The sequence below is a fragment of the Nothobranchius furzeri genome, chromosome 18, assembly GCF_043380555.1.
Source record: "Nothobranchius furzeri strain GRZ-AD chromosome 18, NfurGRZ-RIMD1, whole genome shotgun sequence".
Taxonomy (NCBI): Eukaryota; Metazoa; Chordata; class Actinopteri; order Cyprinodontiformes; family Nothobranchiidae; genus Nothobranchius; species Nothobranchius furzeri.
This window is the reverse complement of record NC_091758.1, coordinates 23,091,437-23,115,457: the sequence shown is the minus strand read 5'-3', so window position 1 is coordinate 23,115,457 and position 24,021 is coordinate 23,091,437. Positions and strand designations below refer to the sequence as shown.

The window sequence follows — 24,021 nt, the reverse complement described above, 5'->3', positions numbered from 1 at the left end:
GTACAGCTCAGAAGGGTTTGCTTTGCACACAATACACGTTCACAATGTGAACACTCCCACTGATGACTTACCTCGGTGACTGCAAAGACTCTCTTTCCGCAGGGTACGACCTTATACCATTTGTCATGTAGCATGTCCATGAAACCGTCAGACTTGTAGCGACTCACAAACTCTGACACGTTGCGGGTTAAAGGGGAGCCCTGTGGAAGGCCAATGCCATAGCCTGTAGGGAGACACAGATATAAATACACGTGCACTCTACCGAAGTGCTCAGAAGTTCAGCCATGCCCGAGGAAGAGATGGTCAAACTTGGAGCTTTTCTTGTATTTTACTTGTAGGAAAACAGTTAGCCGGTTGCAGTTAGCCAAAGGGCAGATGCCCCCTGGAAAAATGAGAGTTGGAGTTTGCAGCCTTCAGTTTGGATCAAAATACACCATGTTTCTTTTTTCTCTCTTGTGCATCAAGTATACAGTGCAAACATTTCAAAGCTTTGACTGGTCAGCATTTGTTTAAAGAAATGAACTGCAAACATTTCAGAATGATTTGAGATCTGGAGCTCAAATCTTTGTGATTACTTGAGAAGCATTTGGTAAACAAATCTAATGCACCGATAACGATCAGATCTGTGTTACCCTGTGGTCAGATTATATTGGAACAATAAAAGCATATTCACTAGGCGTCCTTCTTTTCCTGTGTCCAACAATGGAACTGTGAGGCTACATTAAATTATGTTGGAGGACATTAAATTAAATAATTTAATTTTGTGTCTTCTTGGTCTCCATGTTTGAGCCCAGTGAAGCGTTTTGGGCGCGTATCCCTTTATGAAACCCTGTGTGAGAGAGGGAAATGTAATGTCAGATTCTAATGTCCACTATCAGCATGGTCAACTTTAGGTTTAGAATGAAACTGTCTCACCACAGACAGGATGATGTACCAAGATTTAGTCGATCTGCTCCTTTTTCACCTTCCCCAGTCTTTAAAGAGGCATTTTTAGTTTACTTCAGTCTAAAGGTGATTAAAACAACCTGATCCTGATTCCTTCTATAGGAAACGTTTTACTGAACTGACCCGTATTGGAATGTTTACTTTGTGAGGTGCCTTGAGACAACTCTTGTCGTGATTTGGCGCTATATAAATAAACAGGATAGAATTGAAAATAAATGGTTAAATTCTACACCCCTTGATGCCCTGGAAATGCTACTGATGCTTTTAATGCTAGTTAATAGCACCAAATTCTATGCTAATACATGTAATGCAAAATTTATTGCAATTTATAAGTAACATTCACATGAGCATTTGGGCCTTTGCGGTGCTAGAACTACGCAGTTGTTCGCTTATCAGTCTTGTGGACTATAAACTTTAGGTTTCTAAACTGAGGACATTCATGCAGTGGTGGATCTAGGATTTTTCTGACTAGAACCCATCAAGGGGCCACAATATTTATAGAGAAGCCAAGTTATAGTCCAACATCCTGACTCCCAGTCTCAGCTGTTGGTAAGTTAGATATGTTTAACTGCCCCATGCCATGTTACAACACTTGGGGTGATGGTGGCACAGGAGTTAAGTGCTCGCCCCATAATCGGAAGGCTGCAGGTTCGAGCCCTGCTCAGTTTGTCGCTGTCGTTGTGTCCTTGGGCAAGACCCTTAACCTGCCTTGCCTGCTAGTGGTGGTCGGAGGGACTGGTATCGCCCGTGCTCGGCAGCCTCGTCTCTGTCAGTGCGTCCCAGGGCTGCACTGTAGCTCATCACCACCAGTGTGTGGATGTGTGTGTGAATGGGTGAATGACTGACTGTGTTGTAAAGTGCCTTGGGGGGGGTTCTAGGACTCTAGAAGGCGCTATATCATATACAGGCCATTTACTTTAATGTAATTTTATATGCATTGTTACTGGACATGGACAAAACACAAACACATGCAGCATTTGAGAAATTTCAACACTTGTATTATTTTTTGTAGAGCAACCGTTTAAACCAGGGTTCTCCAACAGTGAGCTACTTTTACACAAATTACAGGAAAGCTACCGCCATACGATTTATTCACATTGATACTTTCTGTGTGTTAATATGCTTGTGGTAAAAGTGCTACACTTACTATATTATCATGCATTGTATTCATAAGTTGCTTTCTCTGTGTTTCAATACATCAATATAGTAAAAAAAATATAAGTTATAGGGAAATAACGACATTCCTGTTTTGAAACTCAAACAAAACAAAACTTTTTAAATTTTTATTAACTAATCAGATACTTTCCGATAATAACAAATCAATTTTATGTGAATTACTTTACCTTTTTTTTTTAGATTGGATCAGTAACATAACTTTTTGAGCACAGGAGCAGCTAACCTGGCCTAAGCAGCAATGTCAGTTTTTCATAGTGTTCAGCTATTTTGCCATAAATGAACAAATACGTCACAAAACAATCAAATGTCGTTTAAAGAACATTTAATGTTCTTTAGTGGTAGTTAATAAAAAACCTTTCAAGTAATTTTGTGTTATGATCATTTTTCCAAATGATGCAAAACAAATTTTCTCATAAAAAGAATAAAGCCAAAGATATTTTAAATAAGATATAAGTTAAATGTGATTAAAACACTACATTCTAAATAGTTTGAACTGAAGTGTAAAATGTAAAAATAGAAATGACATTTCTTCCTACTTTTCTGAGTAATTGAATCATTTTTATGGGTCTTTGCTCTTGAAAGTGAAGTTTTGCTTTACTAGTGAATAACTGCAGGTAAAATTATGTTTTGCTGCATTTTTTTGTTTACAATATTAAAATAAGGTTGGAGTTTCATCCATTATCTTAGAATCTTGTAGTTTTTATTCCTCCACGGGTCTGACGGCTGTGCGCAACACAGAGAAAGAGAGCAACAGGGCGTTCTCAATCGTGTTTTTTTTTTTACTAAATGAGACAATCAGCTGAAACTGTTTAGGATAATGTGTTGAAACTAAATTACAGGAGATGTCCAGAAAGTTTGTAAGCCTGTGTTCCTCCTGTGTTAATAAAGGAACAGCATTTTATTTGCATTAACGAGCTGTTACTGCAGATAGGACTTTACTGTCGCCCAGAATGTTTTACTGAGAATGCTTTGCTGATACCAGGTCTGCATGACCGACGTCTTCATTCATCCCCGGTCCAGCTGCAGCCCCTGATCAAAGTTGACAGAAAAGCACGGGGATCCGTGCTGCAACCCGAGCAATTCATCTGCGTATTTCCACATGTTTGACTAAAGATTTGTGCCAAATATCAACATTTTTATTTGACTTCCACAAAATTAATTTTAGATAAGATTTACAGAAAACAGAAAGCTTGCCAACAGATAAAAAGTACTTTCCTCTTTAATTACAAGTCAGGCAGGATGGCTCGCTGTCTGCTTCCAGGCGAGCGGCTTTCAAGTCAATGTGTTAGGTCCCCTGGTTTAAAGTATTCTTGTGGGTGAAAATATAGTCACCCAAATTCCTGCTTGGCTTGTTAGCGTCATTAGTGTCTGGACATGGAGTTGCATACACCTATAAACTGATCATAGGACAGATGAGGGGGCCTTTCAGATTTCAGTGGGGCCAATGCCCCTGTAGCCTCACCCTTAGAACCGCCAATGCAAAGCCATAAAACTTAACATATAGTAATTATCACGATTAAAATGTAACACACTTCTCAATGGCTGAAAAGTAGTGATGCTTAACTAGCAAATATTATTTTTGTTTCATGTGAGCTTTGTTAGTACTTATTATTCTCTCTGTAAGTGGTCTAAGTATGAAAAGTTAACTTCATAATTTTTTTTCCAGATCATTCCTGTAGTTTATGACACTTCAAAGTGAATACCAAATTAATCCAGTCATAAAATCTGTTTTGTTTCCAAATTAACAAGTTAAATGAAAAAAAAAAGAATAAATAAATAAAAAACTCAGAAAGCATCAGACATAACGGCGCCTCCAACCATTAACCTGACCTGACCTCATCAGCTGGGCCGCCACTTGCCAAGCACGTATTGTAGTCCATGACTCATGGGCTCACTTCATCCCCAACCCCTGCAGTTACAGATGCAGGACTGAGTTTTGTAAAAAGGCCAAACAAAGGCCAGTTTCACTCCATATGCAAAAGAATATTTGCTAACATAATAGCTTGTTCATTGATTTTTTTCTCTTGAAAATAATGTTCTATTGAAAAGATCCAAGAGCAGCTTTCTCCATTAAATATCAAACACATAGCTCCATTAGACTGTGTAACTTTGCAGCCTTTTAACAGTCCACCTATTATTAAAGTATGTACAATAAGAGATCATTGTAAATGTAAATGTGTACAAATTGTACTCCTGTCAGTAGTTCCTGTACTACAGCGTGACCACCACATACCATCTCCTGTACTCTCTCCTGATAGCATAAAATATTTAGGTGTTTGGCTGGAACCTCAGTCGTCTTTCAAATACCATATTCCACATATGTCAGACACAAGGCCCGCGGGCCGCATGTGGCCCGCGGAGCATTTTTCTGTGGCCCGCGAGATAAATATCAAAAATATATTAAAACTGGCCCGCTGGCCGATTTTACCGCAAAGACTTCAACTCCCATGATGCTTTGCGGCGATAGCGCGGAGCCGACGCGCCCCCTCCTTTGTGTTTTTTCCAGCGCCTGCTGCCGGTGTCTGCAGCTCTGCTGTCTCGGACAAACTAAACACTCCTCTCACTCAGCGCCGAGTTCACTCAGCTATTTTCTGACGTCGAAGCCCAGAAACGGAGATTCTAGCCGCTCAGTAATGTGTTCACGACTGAAAGAGAAAGTTTTCCAACTAACGTCCAGACAGAGCTGATATAACTCCAGCGAGCAGCGACACGCTCAAACCAGCACGGCTCTGTGGTTGTGTTTCCTCCCCGACACACAACAACGTGGTCAAGCTGCTCAGACATGTTCAGCAGCACAAACCTATGTGAGCACCTGTTGTCATCTAATGTTGTCATTATTATGATGAAGATGAACAAAACAACAGGAGTCTCCTCCTCAGCTCAGATCAACCCCATGCTGCAGGTATCTGGCTGGAACAGGTGAGCATCACAGTAAACCAGTGGAGCAAACTGAGCTTTAAATATGTTGGTTTTATGCTCTTTTTCTGCTCCAAAACATGAAAGTTAACAGGTGAGATGTTGCATTTTCATTTAAGATAAAATGATATTTTTATTTTGTTGTTGGCACGTGAGAAAAGATTTAACCTACAGTAAAACAGGAAGTGGAAAGGCTGCAGATAGATGAATAGAATAGAAAATCCCTTTATTGTTCCTCAGTGGGGAAAGCTAGATGTCACAGCAGTGATGACACGTATTACAGGAGAAAAAAAGGAGAATAAAAAATAAGAAAAATGAATAAACAAGAAAACATAAATCCTGAATAGATTTTAAAAATGCTGATTATACCACAAGTAATGAATACCACTGATGCCTTTTATTTAAAACTGACTTGCTCGTGTGTAATTTGGTTATTCCACATTCAGTGTTAATGCAGAAACAAGTTTGTTTCCAAATTTAAAGGTTCAAAATTGCATATATGTTGATAAAGAAAATGTGCAAATTTGCCGTCACGTTTTCAAAATATATTAAGTTTGGTCCTCAACTCCGTCCCAGATTTTCATTTCGGCCTCGTGTGAGTTTGAGTTTGACACCCCTGCCATATTCCAATGATTTGTCATGAGGTCATGAGGTGTTTAATAACTTTGTATACCTCCATTAATTGTTTTGAACTGTCTGTACAATGTACGTAAACACATTGTAACTCCTCAGATACACTATATCAGAACTCTTCAGTTTCTAGTCTTCGTTCTATTGATATTGTTTATAACAGCTAATGTCCTTTTAATACTCATCATTGTTACATGTATGAACGTCTTTCCTGGTTGTCCCTGAAAGCTAGATGTTTCTTTCATTGGTTGCTATTTATTTTTAAATGTATTTATTCTGACTTTGTTGAAAGTTTTGCTAGTGCCCTTCAGATCAGCTCTTTCTAGCCATTGGTAGGATTTCTTGATATCAGCCACTTCAAATATCTTTCAATGGTACATACACGTGGGATGTACCACAGACAGATAACTGAAGTGGCTGATATCAATAAATCCTACCACTGGCTAGAAAGAGCTGGTCCGAAGGACAGTACGGAGGCACTCATCATGGCTGCACAGGAACAGATCCTGAACACCAGAGCAACAGAGGCTAAGATCTACCACACCAGACAAGATCCAAGGTGTAGGCTAGGCAAAGAGTCCCCTGAGACAATCCACCACATACCTGCAGGGTGTAAGATGCTGGAAGGGAACATATACATGAAACGCCACAACCAAGTACGTTGCATAGTGTACATAACATCTGTTCAGAGTATGGACTGGAAGCCCCAAGGTCATAGTGGGTAACACCTCCTAAGGTGGTAGAGAACTAGAGAGCCAAGCACCATGGGACTTCCAGATCCAGATAAACAGGTGATGGGGAACCAGCCAGACATTGTGGCGGTGGAGAAACAACACAGGACAGCCGTTGTGGATGATGTTGATAGCAACATCAGGAAAAAGGAACATGACAAACTAGAGAAGTACCAGGTGCCTCAAAGAAGAACTTGAGAAAGCCTGGAGAGCAGCCTAAGCATACACTCCAATCATTTCAAATTGGTTCCTTCAACATGACAATGAGTTCACTGTACTAAAATGGCCCCCAGAGACACCAGATCTCAACCCGATAGAGCATCTTTGGGATATGGTGGAACGGGAGCTTCGTGCCCTGGATGTGCATCCCACAAATTTCCATCAACTGCAAGATGCTATCCTATCAATATGGGCCAACATTTCTAAAGAATGCTTTCAGCACCTTGTTGAATCAATGCCACATAGAATTAAGGCAGTTCTGAAGGCGAAAGGGGGTCAAACACTGTATTAGTATGGTATATACTAGGTGAGTATATATACACACACATACATATATGTATAAAAAAGTCACCACCTGGATTTAACTAAGTAAATAGGTACGAGCCTCCTATTGGATAATTACTGCATGAGCGATTATCTTTCACCTGGCAAGTTATTTAACCCCAACCCCAACCATGTGGAAAGGCACATCTGGTGGTTGTGGAAAATATGTCATTCTGTTGTAAGGCTACCCAATATTAGGAAATCCTGCGATATACGATAACAGTGATTAATATTGCGATGATGACATTACTTGCGATAAATAAAAACTTAACTCAGGAACAAAAATAATAAAAACAAAAAATTAAAAAAATTACAAAAAATAATCTTAAAAATGAGAAAAGCAAAAGATGTGAGGAAAGGGAAAAAGAAAACGAACAAGAAAAGGCAATCAGTGGATCCCGGGAAAAGCAGAATCAGCAGAAAGAGCAGAACTAAGCTAACGCAGGTGTTTGCTAACCAGCAAAATTAAGTGCCGTCTGCCTTGGGGGCGGGCATCTAACCTATGAGAACCCACCCAATTGGCCAAATGAGTGAAGAGCTGTATTTGATTTGTTAAAAAAAATCATGCTTCCGTTTGATTGACAGAATGCAATATGTGTTGCAAACTTTTGAACTGACTATTCATTGCGACATTTATCTGTTCTTCGCGATATGCATATTGCGCATGCTGATATCGCGATACCGAAAATCTAAGAAGAAAGCCAAAACTACAAAAAATGGGTTAAGAACTGTCAAATGCATTATTAAAAGGCGGTCTGATGAGTCCAGATGGACCGTGTTCCAGAGTGATGGAGCATCACTGTAAGAAGAGAGGTAGATGAAGTGATGCATCCATCATGCCTAATGCCTACTGTACAGGGTACAAGCCTGTGGGGGCAGTGCCATGATTTGGAGTTGCCGCAGTTGGTCAGGTCTAGAGTCAAGAATGAGGTCAGCTGATTACCTGAATGACCAGGTTATTCCATCAATTGAATTTTTTTTCTTCCCTGATAGCATGGGCATATTCCAAGATAACAATACCAGGACACGGATTGGTCACCACAGAGTTCAGACCTTAACCCCCATTGAGAATCTTATGGATAGGCCGGAGAAGGCTTTTTGCAGCGGTCATCAATGCAAGATGTTAGTGAAAAGTTAATGCAAAACACTGGATGGAAATAAATCTTGTGATTTTGCAGAATCATATCAAAACAATGCCACAGTGAATGCGTGGCATAATCAAAGCTAAAGTTTCTGGACAAAACATTTTGTACTAGAGTGCACTGAATCTCTGAGTGGGTTGAATATTTACATCTCAGCAAGAACAGCAAACCTTTGTGTGATTTAATTGAACATACTGCAGAGAAAACCCAGCAGCGGCTTTATGAGAACACAAAAAGCTCTGGTGGGGATTTTGCCTGCGTTGGACCAATGGTAGAACAGTCTTTCTTTATCCAACCCTGCCTGGGTTTGAACAGTTTTGCCAAGAGGAGTGACGTTGCAAGCTTGCAGGATGATCCCAAACAAGACCCGAGGCTACAGTTGCTGCCAAAGGCACTTTCACAAAGTACTGCGTGAAGACAGTAGTATGCAAACTAGAACATTTTGGGGATTTTTTTATATTTATTTAAAGAAAATTTGAAGGAGTAAATACAGCTTGAAATAAATAAATAAATAAATAAATAAATAAATAAATAAATAAATAAATAAATAAATAAAGATAGAAAAGTAAATGAAACTTTGCAAAAACGTTTCACCTGGCTTAGGGTAATGTTTACATTTTTGTGTAACAATCCCCAGCAAATGCAGCACTTCTGGTGTGTTCCATTGTTCCATTCCAGGAACTGAGGTCCAATCATTGTTGTTTATTGGTGCATTTTTTGTGATTTTTTGTAAATGCTCTTCACGTAATGATGGCAGCCAATGAATTAAATTATCATAAAAAACAGATTGCCTTTAAAATATAAAATTTGGGAAAAACCTTATTCAGTCGTTAAACTATAGCCTCTTTTAATAAAAAGCTCTGCCAATTTGCCGCAATTCTGAGCCGGCATCAAAGAGCTTTAGGTCATTTACAAGTGGTCAGACCATGGTGGTAATGTGGCACAACTGTGTCATTTCACAAAAGATTAAGCAATGGTGGAATAATGGGGGTATGGGGGCGGTCTCTGCACCGCCGCAAACTTCAGTTTAACTTTGACATAGTTAGCTTTTTATTGCGATCGAAGCTGCGCTCATTACGTTTTTTTTGGCAAGCCGTTTCTAAAGGTTCTAGCCTTCCCCGTAAATGGTCAGGTGACTAGAGCTCCAGCATTAACAGAGAGAAGCTTCTGGGGCTCTGCAACTCACCCGTTTACTATCTGAGCTGGTTCTGTTCAAAAAGAGAAAAGTATTGCCGTGCTTACTTTTATTTTCATTGCAGTTTCCCACTGGAGCTTGACAGTAACTCCTCACGTGGTCAATGACATCTCCCTCGGCTGCACCAAGGTGTAATATGCCTTAACAAGACCGGCATTGCGGCAATATTACTACCAAGCATGGTGGCAAGAATGCCGCAAAATTCCCGCAACGCCATGCCGCCACGGCGCGTTCTTAAGACAGACTGTGGTGGCAGTGATACACTGATTTGTCTGCATGGTGTGTCTTCTAAAAAGTGCTCATCAAACCAACACATTCTCACACCCAAAGCATTGAAAAATGACGCGTGTGACCTAGCATCAAAATTAGATGATCAGGGTGCCCCGGCACGTCGGGAGAGGACGCGCAGGGACACGCAGGGACACGGACATTATTCCTCGAACCTCTAGCGATTTAACCTTCCCCTCACCCCCATCCTAACCTTAACTCAGAGATTTTCAATTAAGCTTTGCATGCGCCAGCTGGTTAAGGTTAGAATGGGGGTGATGGGGAAGGTTAAGTAGTTCACAAGTCGGTCAAATGTCCGTCTCACCGCGGGCGTCGTATACCGACGCACTGTCCCTGCGTGTCCTCTCCTGACACGCTGGGGCTCCCTGATCATCTAATTTTGACGCTTGGTCACACGCGTCATTTTTCGACTCTTTGGGTGTGAGAATGTGTTGATCAAACAACCGTCTGACTCTTCCTCCCCCCTTTATAAAATTCATTTTAGAAAATACTTCACATTTCCCTTTTAGAGTCTGGTTCTGTAAATGTTGGGTAAGTAAGTTTTTACCTCTCGCTTCTTCTTACAAGGTACACATTAATTCAACTAGTCAACCTACTGAAACTACTGAATACATAAAGTTAAGCTTTAGAAAGACTTGGATTAACAAGATCCGGAAACGGCAATAAAACAAACAAGCAATGCAGCAATAATATTACATAAGTATTAAAGATTTTTAATTAGGAGTTTAAGTACTGTTGCCACCAGTGTTTATTGCTTTAATTTCTTTTGGGACATGTTGATTCATCATTTTTTTTAAACCAGTAGAGAAATGTCTCTGCCCTTCACAGACTAAATAAATTGCATCAGATTTGCATGAAACCACATTTCAGCACATAGAAAATGAGAGCAAGGAAAAAAATCTGTTCCCTAGCTTTCAATCAAAGGACTCTGAGAATTACAAGATCCCCTAGGGTTGTTTGTTTCATTTCATCCATACCACAGTCAAAGACGCAGTCATGCCAACCTTTTTTTCTTGTTTTGTAATCTGTGTGGTTGTTTCAGGCTTGGCAGCTGTTTGTTGGTGTGTTTATGTGATGTGTGTGTGTGTGTGTGTGTGATGTGTGTGTGTGTGTGTGTGTGTGTGTGTGTGTGTGTGTGTGTGTGTGTGTGTGTGTGTGTGTGTGTGTGTGTGTGTGTGTATTATCAGGCTGTCAAGGTGTGATGGGGGTTGCGGACAGAGACAAAGAACAGCAAAGGTTCACGTAACTGTCACACTCTGCTTCCTACATGACAAAGACTGTCCTCCCTCCCTTCTTCCCTTCGTTTTCTATCACTTTCTTCGCCTCTCCTACCCTGACTCCATTATTCCCCTTTCCTTGTCTCAGGTCATTTCTCTCCTGCTGTTGCCGACGGTCTTCTCTTCACTAAGTCCCCTCCTTATCTCTGTCATCCCTTCACTTTCAGTCATTTTCTGCTTCACTCCCATTCTTCCTCTTTATCTCTCAGTTTCTCTCCCGAGTCCACTCCTTTGTCTCTGTCCATTCCCTTCATCTTTGTCTTTATTACCAGCCAACAGACAACGTTCCTCCGTCATCGGCCTATTTCCATCTGCATTTCTTTAGGGCACTTAAACGGCAAGTGGGCAGCCGCTTGTCATTTGTTTTTGGATTCTTGTCCCTAGACATCCGTACTCCATCACGAGCCTCCTGAAGACTTCGCTCACATTCCCACACCTACTCAAACAGACATGATGTCCAACAGCCACTTTTATATAAGTGGGTTAAAGGATTGTTAAAAAAAGATAGTTTAAAGAAGGAAATCTTTTAAAATTGGAACATTTTATATCATTTTAATCTTTCATATAAAACCTCTGTGAAAAGTGCTCAATAACATGAATCAACATGAGGATGCAAAAAAATAAAATAAATAAAATTAAAAAGCTGCATAAAAATAGAAACAAATGAACTCAACAACAAGAAAAGATGAAGTCAGAAAAACAGCCTAATTATTGGTTCACAAATTATTCTGTTCCATCTCCTTCTTGTGAACATTTTGGTGTGAAATGATTGACAGTGGCATCTCCTCCCAGCCAAATAAACAAACTGTTCAACAATTGTCACACGTTTTGATTTAAAAGTGAAAAGGGTTTCCCAGCACATTTTATGGATTCTTCAGCAACCAGCAACTCTCGGAATTCAGATCCCAGAGCTGTATTAGGATTAACCACCTGCTTATTTACGTGCCTGCTATCCAGTAAGTGCTAAGTAGAGTTGTCCCTAAAGGGGATAATGGCAGACAGCTGTTGATGCATTTTAGAAATGTTTTTTTTTATTTATATACCAGAGAAACAAGAAACAAAAACACTTGCACAACAAAGTGCACACAGAATTCCCAGACTGTTTATTGTCCACGTGACTGATGGTCGAATAATTGCAACTATTTTAGTTAAATGACTCAAATAAGATACTAAAATGTGCCCTTAATAGGGGTTATGATCTATAAATTTCACTAAAAAATTGTTTTTTGTTGCTTCCCTGAAACACCAATGAACTTGCAGGCAACATGAATGCTTAGCTGACAGCAGCCATTGTTTTGCAGCATGGCTGGGTGTTTTTATCCTGCTGAAGAAGACCACTGAGCTGTCATAAAAAGCTATGTGTGGTCTGCAGAGTTTAGGTAGGTGGTTCCAAGTGTCAAAAACAATATGTACATGAATGTCACTGCACTGCCTAAAGCATCACCCTCACAATACTGATTTTTTCCCCCACAATGCATTCTGCTGCCATCTTTTTCATGAAAAAATATATTAGAGAAAAGAGGACTCTACTTTATTTTACTGTTCTGTGGTTTAAATCTGCAGCACAGCTAGCTCAGATGTGGACCCTTTGTTCAAGCATGTTTCTGTCTAGCCCCGTTCACCTGGTGACCTTGTTTTGTAAAGCCCCTTCACAGAGAATGACGACCCAGCCATGATGTAAGAAAACTCCCTGAATGTGGAGCATCTGTGGCTTTGTCATAGGAGTGTGTTGCTAACAAACAGAGCAGGATATGGGTGCAGGGGAGAAACTTGGAGGATTTTCAATTCAATTCAAGTTTATTTAACAGCGCCAAATCACGACAAGAGTCGTCTCATATAAGGAACCCAGAAAATTGCAGCAATCCTCATACTATCAATCAATCAATCAATCAAAGCTTTATTTATAAAGCGCCTTCCGCAACCCTGTCAGGAAGCCCAAAGCGCTGAACATGGTACAGTTAAGTAAATATATTGAATAAATCAACAATAAAAGAAATTCAAATGACAAAATACAAATTACAAAGTACAAAATGGAAATTACAAGATAGATGAAACAGTCCGGTAAAGGACAAATGTGTGAAACACATATGGATTGAGTGGATGGATTGAGTGTACCAATGAAAACTGTGGAATGGATTCAACATAAGAGGGCCAAAATCAAACATGTTCTGGAAACCCCAAGCGGAGGAGGTGTGTTTTTAGGTGATTCTTAAAGACTGGCAGAGAAGGGGACAAGCAAGCATTTAGCGACGGTGGACAGGAAAACTCCCTTTAACCCCCAGAAACCCAAATTTAGAAAACAACTGCAAAATCTTTTTTAACCTTTCACATGTTGTTCTAGGAGGCCAGATAAATGGGCCTATTTACACATTTTAACAGCCAGTAGTGTTGCAGAACTGAACAATAGGACCTATTAGCAATGTAAATGTGGTTTTAAAAAGAAAAAAAATGGGGAAGGTTTATTTTTGTGGACTTAAATCTGATGTTGTAATATTACAACCGTGAGTCTCTGGGGGTTAAACAGGAAGAAACCTCCAGAGGATGCTGGCTCAGTATAAGCAACCATCCACCACGACTCACTGGGGATTGAGAAGACACACACACACACACACAAACACACACACACACACACACACACACACACACACACACACACACACACACACGCACGCACGCACGCACGCACGCACGCACGCACCAAATAGTGTTTCTATGGTTACTTTGTGATTTCTTAGTAAATATTCTATTTGGTGGGAGATAAACTTTATTGTATTTATCCTAGTGAATCTATAATTAAAGGGTAAACTAGTAGCAGCACATTCAGTATCAAAGAAAGTAAAATGTTATTATCAGGAGAGGGAGAATGTTGGTTGGAAAAAAAACTTAACAGCTGTGTACAAAAAACGTATCAGCATCATACCTGAAAGGGAAAAATAAAACAGGACAGGCTTTGTTGTGTCTCAATTTCAGGATTTAAAAAACGACTTAATTTATGTTTTTCATTTCAGAAAGTAGCACTTTTTTGTTAAGCTTTAAAATGCTAGCAGATTACAAAAGTTACATTGACATTTAAATCAAAGAAAGAAATGGAGGCTTATTCCCTCCTAAAAACATTTTATTCTGTTTAGAAATCCTAAAAAAGCCTACAAGTCCATTTTTTCTGTTCACTTCCAGAAGGTCCTGATTAAAATAAAAAAATCTGTTATGGTATTATTGTACAAGTTGTGCAACACCAACTAAATTTTGGGCAAACACATTCTTTATCTGATGTTTATATGTGTGTTTCTTTGGGGTTGGCATTAAATGCACATTTTACAGTTTTACAGTGAAATAATCACAAAACAATTAATGTCTCAATCATGTTGGAAGGAAGGTTACATTGAAACAGATTTCCTCCTCAGCCAGCGGTTGTCAGTTTTTCTCCTTTAAAAAAACTAAAGAGTAGTTACTGTTTACAATCTGTGGTTTTGTGAGGTTTCCCCATCTGTGCCGAGCAGCTGCAGCACCACCATTTGTAAATCGACACAGGCTGGCAAAAAGCTAAATTACTGTTTAAAGAACTGACGCCAGTAAACAGGAGCAACCCAGAAGTTATTTCTCATAACCCTAAGAAGCCACTGCATCCTTTTGCTTTACCGGGGCCACGGTGGCACAGGAGTAAAGTGCTCGCCCCGTAATCGGAAGGCTACGGATTCGAGTCCCGCTCAGTCTGTCGCTGTCGTTGTGTCTTTGGACACTTGACCCCCTTGCCTGCTGGTGGTGGTCAGAGGGACCGGTGGCGCCAGCGCTTGACAGCCTCGCCTCTGTCAGTGCACCCTACGGCAGCTGTGGCTACATGATAGCTCATCACCACCAGGATGTGAATGGGTGATTGTGTTGTGAAGGGTCTTGTGGGGTTCTAGGACTCTAGACAGCACTATATCTAATACAAGCACATTTTACCATTTACTTTAATACTTTAATACTGGGTGAAGCAGGCTTTAAGCTAACGTTGAGCTAACAATGCGAATGAATTGTAAAAATAGCTCAAGGTATTTGTCAATTACCAACAACTTGATATTACAGTGACATTTATTCTCACACTAACTAACTTACTTTCTATGACTTGTCTTCACTTGTCAAATAAACTATTCTGCTGCTGATCTATAACTGGCAACAACCATGAAACTCGTGATATGGGAGCAGGATATTCATTCGTTTGTTTAGAATCATGGACTGCACTACTCAAATTTGACCACAGGATGTCATTCTTACTTCATTCTTACAAAATGCACCTTTAAACTTATTTTGTTCTCATTTGTTCTAAATCCTTCCTTTTCTGTTATTTGTTTCTGTCTTTCGGTCCAACCACTGCTGCTCAAGCCATCCGACATCACATATGTATTAATGTTAATTACATAAATGAGGAGTATCTGGGCCCTTTCTTTTGTATGCTTACGTGGTATTAAATGTATAATATTACATTTTTTATTGCACTACAGTTTTTGAAGACTATAAATGAAAAACATGTATTGGATTTTTACTTTTCTTGTAAATAATGTGCCACAGCATTTTTTCTATGGTGCTCTAGGATCTATGTCAACATTGCAGTGTGATTGCATTGCTTCAATTTTGGCCCTGGGCCCAAAAACACTGGTAGTCCAGGACTGCATCCAATAAGGCAATAACAGATCAGCCTCAACACTGATGCAGTTATTTGAAATTAGTTTCAATCCACCCACATAGAGAGGTCCTAATGCAGTGGCATTAATCAAGTAATAACCACTAAAACTATTCAGATGTAAAAAAAAAATGTCTGTCTCAGTCATCAAGCTGTCACAGTTTGATCCTCCTCAGATCTGTTCAAACCTCCCGTTTGAGCATTTTTCCTCCTTCCATCAAATCAATTTAAAGAACTGAGTGTTCACTTGCTGCTTCACATCTTCCCATGCCCTGACAGGTACCATTGTAACATCATAATCTGTTATTCACTTTGCCTGTCAGTAGTTTTAATGCTGCTGCTGTAGATCATGTGTGACCTTCATGTAACTCACTTTCACTTTTCAGACCAAAGAGAGAAAAGCACATCAAACCTCAAAAAGACACCTTTACAAAAGTGCCTGATAGATCAAGGTTGGACAGATTTCGTCAATTATATTGTTGAAATGAAGGAACTCAATCCACTATTTCAGTTTTTCTAAGTAAATTACTATGAAACACAATCAGATGTTGAAAACTTGACTGTTTTGTCAATTTAATCATAGCAATTAGTTCGAAAAAAATAACACACTGATATAAATTTAAAATCTGCAACAACCTACAAGTAAAAACAAAATATTTTTGGAATCAACCCACTTCAGCCCTTAAGGGCCCGTGGTGACACTGGTGTCATGGCCATTTCTTCAGTTTTATATTCAAGTTTGATAACTCCAAGTGACATTATGTACATACATATATCAAAAATGTTCTTACTTCTTTATTTTGTTTTTGTCTAAATTTTGATGTAGTCATTCCAATCTGTTTTCCCAGCCAGCAATGGAAATTAATTTGCAAAATATCTGAGACAAAACCTTTATCAGGCAAAACAATGTCAAAAAGCATCTTAAACAGGAACAGTTTTAAGTGTCTAACCACCAAAACCAAATGTCACCATTGAACTAAAGTGGTTAAAATAATATACATACCAATGTAGAATCCTTCTCAAACAATACAGAGGAACAACTAAAAAACTTTCTAAACATTTTCAAGGACACCAATTATACCAGTAAACATTCATATGGTTTGATTGGATGGTTTGAAAGCTCATTTTTACTCTGTGTGGGTTTTGTCAGCAAGTAAACCCAGCAGGGTAGGTGGACCCTGAGTAAACCCCGGTATCGGTTTAGATCGGTATCAGTTTTGGGTTAGCTTGTTTTGTTGATTAGTCATTGTATCTTTAAAGTATGAAACGTCAAAGGGCTACTAAGAAAAAGAAAACAAAGCTAACAAAAGAGATGCAAAAAAGTGCAGTTCTGGCACCAATGAGTCAGGTTTTCTTCTTCTTCATGCTTTTCATGTCACCATGTCAGTTTGGACAATAGCACCCCAAACAAGCAGCTTTTCCAACTCCATGCTCAGGTGGTTTGGTCCTCTTTCAAAAGTATGGTGTAATAATGTACCAGATCAAAAGAAGGACTGACATGGACGTGCATAATTGGAATGATTCAACTTCTATGGTCAGCCTTGTTTTTCCTCTTTGGATTTTACTTTCCATCTGCTATACATAATCTGAGTAATAGATGTGCAAAGCGCTTGTGTTAAACAGAGCAAGACTTTGGGATAGTGAAAGGTTAAAGTCACCTTCAAAATATGTTCAAACACCTTTGCTCCCAAAAAACTGTTTTTAACCAAATATTTCATGAACCGTTCGTTGTAAAATATGACTCATAATGTCATTTTTTTAGATTAGACCAAAATTACTATAATTTTAACTTCTACAAAGAAAAATAATCTTACTTAGAACTGGCATGAAGCCAGCTGGAGATTTGTTTTGCTTCATGCCAGGATTTTAAATGGTGTCAAGGCTTTTAAATTATTATTGACATTTTCAGAATTCTTGTCAATGTGTTATACACTTTTTTTATTGAGCTTTCTGGTTGGAACGTCACACCAACAAGCACGGACAACAGGTATCCTTTTGCGCCTGGTGTCAGACGTGAGCTACCCCACCAACAACAGGCTCAGCGTCAGTAACAAAGTCTGATGCCATCCTTATTTTGATCTACAGACACGGTCTGTCCTGCTTGACTGAGCTTGTGCAGACCCTTTACACGCAAAGAAACACACATATATGCATCCATCCCATGCACACACACACACACACACGCACGCACGCACGCACGCACACACACACACACACACACACACACACACACAAACAGAGGCAGCGAGCGGTTTCATGTTCAGTGGCAATGTTATTAATGGGGTGTGTCTAGGCTGTCGTAAACATCTCCCAGCAGCACTCAGTGGAAACAGACACACAGCGACACCCCCGCATCTCTCTTCAGTTAAGCAGCCAGAAGATTTCTGCAGAGCACCTTGCCTGCAGCAATTCTACTCTCCCACTTCTTCTGCCTCTCTGTATCTTCTGACCACAAACTGCTCCACAAATCCTGCCTCAGATGGACCAAATAACACGTCCTCGCCTTCATTCCTCCATCTTTTCTGTCTCTTTCTTTTATCCCCCCTTCCCTCAGTCCATCTGCTTGGGGTGAAGGTTTGTCTTGATCAGGGGACTCCGTTGGCTGGCTCTTTTATCACCCGTTGTGCAGAAAGGCGCAGACTGGCAGCGGGCAAATGAAAATCCTCTATCTCCTACCTTTGTTCGGCTCCCTCAGCTAGTCCCATCAACGGTTCTTGTTTCCTCCACCTTTGTTGTTCTTTTTCATCTCATGTTCTGACCCCTGCTTGGTACCCCAATCTCCTCATGCTTCCCCTACCCTACTCTTCCCCCATTTCCTGTCTTGAGCCGTTTATTGCTAATACTGTGAAGATTTATAGAGTTATTCACCTGCATCCTGCTCCTGACTGTAGATGTAAATAGGCACAGACACCACTGCAGATTCTTTGCCAGCTTTTTCACATAGAATACGAATCAAGCAGTCATCAAACTGACCTATTCCACATACCAATGAGACCTGCTTTCCCAGCTTCACAACTGCAAGCAACGCAAACAGCTGCATGTCTTGGCTCATTCTGCGTTCGGCTGTGAAGAAAGCGGTTGATATTCTCTTATGCACAAGGCTTGAACATCAAGTAGGGGATGTGGGAGTGAGGTCTTTCTAAGGCTACGCTTTGACTGACAGAGATACAGCACCAAAGTTAGTGTTTGGTCCCAAATGTCATCCCTACTAGTATCACGCCTCAGCGATACAAAGAAAAGACTGACTTGGCACAAATACATGGACACAAACACAAATAATCATCTGCATGCATATGAAACATGACCACTCTGCTCATTCTGTCCCTGCAGGAACCTTCTGGTGACTAAGATGAGTGGGGTTAGAGTTCAAAAGTTGATCCATTCAATAAATTTGTCCTGCTAGCAAACATTTTATATCAAAGTCCCCTTCAAACAACCCCTACGTGCAATTGGCAAGTGACCAAAATAATGTAACATTTAGAATAATAGGAGGAAGGTTTTATTTCACCAAGAAAAAGAAAGAAGCAGACTTTTATTGAAGAGAGAACTTAATCTCTTTTGGCAGGTAATCAGCAGCTTTTCTTACTTAAAGTGATATAATTCACCGCTCTACGTGTGTGTACATATCTTCTGAATTGACCCTATTATACCCACAGTAATGCACCACCAATTATTACTTTTCCAATTATGGAAGGCTTTAAAAAACCCATATAAACTGATCAATTGTTGTATTAAGCTATGATTTATTATTATGAATTTATTATTTGTATCCAAGTCTTGAATCAGAATAAAATAAAGCCTCTCTTGAGGGAGCAGAGGGAGTGATATTTAATCTGCAGTGCAGGGCTTTATGGTCCAACTAGCAAGAACTTGTTTGTAGATTCCAACACTTGACAATAATTAGATGCTTGCCCAGAAGGGCAACCTGGGGATGTGCTCAAGGGCCCTTTTGTTTAAAATTGCCCTTAGTTATGGTGAAATTGAACCTTTATCAATTTCAAATCGAATGAGAGCTGTTTTAAAGGCGATGTTCACTGAGAAACCTTTGTTACTCATTATTTAGGAAATATGATCACTCAGAGTTTCACATGCAGGCTAAACATGAAAATAGTCTTCTACCCTTATGTCCTGCATTAGCTGCCGGCAGAAAAAAGACAGAGTAAAAACACCACACAGATCTTTGTCACACTAAAAATGAACATTAATAGACCCACCCATCTTGGCTTGCAACAAGGAAGACCGTTATTGATTTAGTGTCCAGGAGAAGGCAGAGCACATCTCAGCTAGTAGAAGCTAACAGTTAGCATTAGCAACTCCACAGCATGGCTGAACTCCTTCAGGATTGAGGTATCTGACGAGATAAAACCTCAACATTGCAGAGCAAACAAAAGTGGTGGTAGTCATATTGCTGTAAGCCAATCTGAGGAGAGAGATCCAAAAATCAGGAAACAAGACTTCAAAACCTGCCGTTTTCAGCTCACCTTTGCTCTAGTTCACTTCCTGAAACAGGAGCGCCAGAACTTTTTTCTTACAGAGATCAAATCACAAGGTATTCATTTACACTAGAGACCACTGTGAATGTAAAAAACTAGTGAATTCGGCCTTCAAGGTTGGATTTCAGCATGAATGATGTTTGAAAAAGTATTGTATCTAAAATAACTTACAAATGATGGTGTAAGTGCAGTAAGTATCAGAACTGAAAATAAGCTACTTAGAAGGATGAGCACTTGTCAGGCTGTGTCACAGATGACAGTGTAGAACAAGACTGCTTGCATAAAAGTGCACAAACAGTGGAGTAGGGGCTGCATGACTTAATTTTTTTTAAAGTCGATCGTCAAGTAATGAAAATCTAGTCGACTTTGACTAGTCGGGGGGGGGGGGGGGGGGGGGGGGTTGACCACTAAAATTGCGGCCACATTTTCTAAGTTAAACACACCTCTTTTAACAACGGTAGTTTCTGCATCTTGCCTCAGTCCCCTCCCCCCCCCTCCCCTAGCGCAGCGGCTGCAAACTCTGATGCGCCTGCAGTCTTTCCTGCTGCTCTAAACATTAAAATAATTATTTCATTTTCTGTTCCTCACTTCTGATTACCTTCAATGGTGTCTGTTTGTTGCAACCACCAGGTACAAAAACTAACTAGATTTTATTTGACTATTTTTCTGTCCTGTCTCTGTTTATTATCTTCCTGCATCTCCTCTCAGTCCTGAAGAAAAACTGCTACCTGGGTTCATATATATTCACCTCATGAGTTACCTTTGAACTGCAGTTCTAAAAGATCTACCGACCGCAAAAACAGCGGAGTGTGTGAGGTGCGTCACCGGAGGACAAAACAGGTGCGCTCTGCTCCACAGCAGTGAAACGCATCAGGCACAAATAAAAGACAGAAAACATAGAAGAAAATGAGCCGACATGAATGATCGCGTGTTAAATTTGTTTTTGAGATGGCGACACCTAATTTGATAATTTTACTGTGGCCGTGCTCAGGACGCAGATGCCTGGAGCGCATCAACGATCAGGTTAGAATGGGGGTGAGGGGAAGGTTAAATTGCAAGAGGGTAAAGGTCACAATTCGGTCAAATGTCCATTACCTACGGCAGGCGTCAGATACCGACGCTCTGGCACAGCACGTCGCCTCCCAACGCGCAGGGGCTCGTCACCTGCTGTCTTTTCCAAGGACTGCATCTTGTCGGCCATTGTCACGTGACAGCGACTAGTCAATGACAGTCATAAAAAGTCAATACAGAGCAGTGAAGTCGACTAGTCGACTGGTTGATACAACCCCTACAGTAGAGTAGACAGGAAAGAGAAATACAAGAGTATGTTCAAGACATACAGACTCCCCTGTTCTGGTGGTAAGTCATTCCACCATTGCAGAATGAGCCATGAACAAAGTTTGGAGTGAATTAAGTGAAGCATAGAGACTATCCAACAATCCTCTGATGACAGAGGCATTAACTAAGCCTTTGTACAACCCATTAGTATTATGGTGTGGGCCAAACTCATCTCCAGGATCTTATGCATCTTCAAAAATCATCTAAAACCATGAGGTGGAATAACTAAATGCTCTTAACTGCCCCAGGACCAACATTAGTAAGAGGGATGACACCTGTGTCCACATGAGATCTGCCCAGACCTTCAGAAATTTTCCTACCAATCCTTGTTTGTTCTGATCAGCATCACTTTGAAAAGGGATTTTTTTAACAGCCTGTACGTATTAGGGTTGTACGTAGTTAACCAGTTAACTGGTTAATTGCCATTAATGTTGTAACCGGGTAAAATAGTTTTGCCTGAACTGCTTCCATCATTTCTGCTGCGCTGGGTGTAATATATTTAGTGCCACTAGAGGGTGGAAGAGCGCCACCGTCAAATATGTTTACTGGGCGACTGCAGAAGAAGAAATGAGCTTGTCACATGACCAAACAAATGTCCTCAAACACAAAGCGGTTAGCCAAAAGCCAGCGTTGGAGGAGTTTATTCTTAGTTGTTCAATACTTGGAACACAGTAAGCCTCACATCGAAGAGCTCTGAGCCTGGCAGAACATGGCGCAGCAAGCTGAACCAAGACCAGCAAAAGATCAGTGTGCCATGACACTCCTTGTGTCTGACTCCTAATTTGTCTAGTAAAATAAAGAAATGTCAGTGTATTTGTTTAGTTCAATGTAAGAAAACAGTTGTTTTAAACCGTGGCCTCCAGAATGCACTTTTTTAGAAATTTTGACAAATGTGCATCCCTAGCCTGTTTTCGATATAGCTCCTGCTAGTCTTACACCCCCCCCCCCCCCCCCCCCCCCCAAGGTGCTTTACAGCACAGTCATTCACCCGTTCACACACACATTTACACCCTGGTGATGATGAGCTACATTGTAGCCACAGCTGCCCTGGGGCACACTGACAGAGGTGAGTCTGTCGTTCACAGGTGCCACTGGTCCCTCCGACCACCACCAGCAGGCAAGGTGGGTTAAGTGTCTTACCCAAGGACAGCGACAGACTGAGCAGGGCTCGAACCTGCAACCTTCCAATTACAAGGCAAGCACTGAACTCCTGTGCCACCTTTGTACGTAATCTTTTATTTTGTAAAGGATTTTGCTGTCCTACCTCAAATCAATGCCTTCAGGTGTTTCAGTAAACACACGAATGAGCACAACCCATCCTCAACCCAGCAGAGAACCTTCAGGGCGATTTAGAGCAGGGAACACACATCAGGCCTCATAAATGCTCATCTGGAGAAGGGAAACTGTCCATAACCTTATGCCTTCCAGAAGAATTGAAGCTGTAACAGCAGCAAATGTTGGGTCAACGTCTTATTAAATTCTACGGATCAGGAATGAGATAAAATGGCAATAAGTATTTTTTAATTAAGCACCTTTCACAGAGTCAAAACATGTACTGCATTACGCATTAAAAAGCGTAAAGAAATTAAAATACAAACATAGAAGCTTGATAAGAAAAAAAAAACGTTTTCAGCTGTTTTTTAAAAACACACAATTACACAAAGTAAAGCTGCAGGGCCGAACTATTCCACAGTTTAAGAGCCACAGTCGCCTTGTGTTTTTAACATTGTGTGTAGGACAGCCAGGAGACTTTAGGTTTGGGATCAAAGGCTTGTCATGAGCTAGCATAAGTAATCATGATCCTGGTCATTAAGAACCCAGAAGGAAGGTCAAATTCCTTTAGTAATGTAGTATATACATTTATTTGTTTATGTATTTATTTAGTTAATGAAGTCCATTTCTAACTTCAGTAAAGGCGGCACAAAGTTCTAGAAACCAAAGCACATAAAGTACACAGAGACTTCTAAACAAATGTGAGCTAGCTGGTGTAAAAACACCCTAATTTCATCCATTTTTAGATATTTACTTTGAATTGACATCATTATGACCTTCTGTTCTGTCACTGTGCTGTATGTAAGTGATAGTATGTTGAAAGGGTAGTTTTAGTTGAGCCAGAAAATACCAGATTGAGAAGTAAAACTGCACATTAGAAGGACTTATGTGACGTTTTTAGATTTCTGACATGTTTTACATCTGATCAGCTGACTTATTTGGTCTTTGATAATTAGTGTGCTGATTATCATCACCATTTTATATACAATAGTAAAAACATGTGGAAATAACTAAATCTGGGACCCTGGCTGATTGTTCTTAGAAGACCTAAAGTCCAAATTTTGGATATCCAATCCAATCCATCCAATCCAGTTTTATTTCTGTAACACTTTCTACACAACACTGTCAAACAAAGTGGTGTACAGTTAAAAATAAACAAGCACATTAAAAAAACAACCTTAAAACACATAAAATACTAAAAACACACCAATAATAAAACACACCGAAGCTAAAATAATTCTGATAAAAATATAAAATAAACATGGGTATATAAAAATCAAAGAATAGTGGATGAACAACAATCAGATAGTGTTAAACCCTGGCGAGTAGAAGTGTATCTTGAGAAGAGTTTTATAAACCACAAGAGAGGAGGCTTTCCTGATATTGACAAGCAGCTGATTCCATCGGCTAGGAAC

General features: G+C 40.1%; 1 protein-coding gene across 1 annotated transcript in view; it reads right to left on the bottom strand.

Moving 5' to 3' along the window:
- The window catches only part of grin3ba (glutamate receptor, ionotropic, N-methyl-D-aspartate 3Ba), a 176,127-nt gene that overhangs the window by 6,425 nt on the left and 145,681 nt on the right, over nt 1-24,021 (bottom strand). The window contains exon 9 of the mRNA XM_015969647.3: nt 72-223. Coding sequence (XP_015825133.3) covers nt 72-223 — 152 coding nt within the window. The remainder of the gene's footprint in view (nt 1-71; nt 224-24,021) is intronic.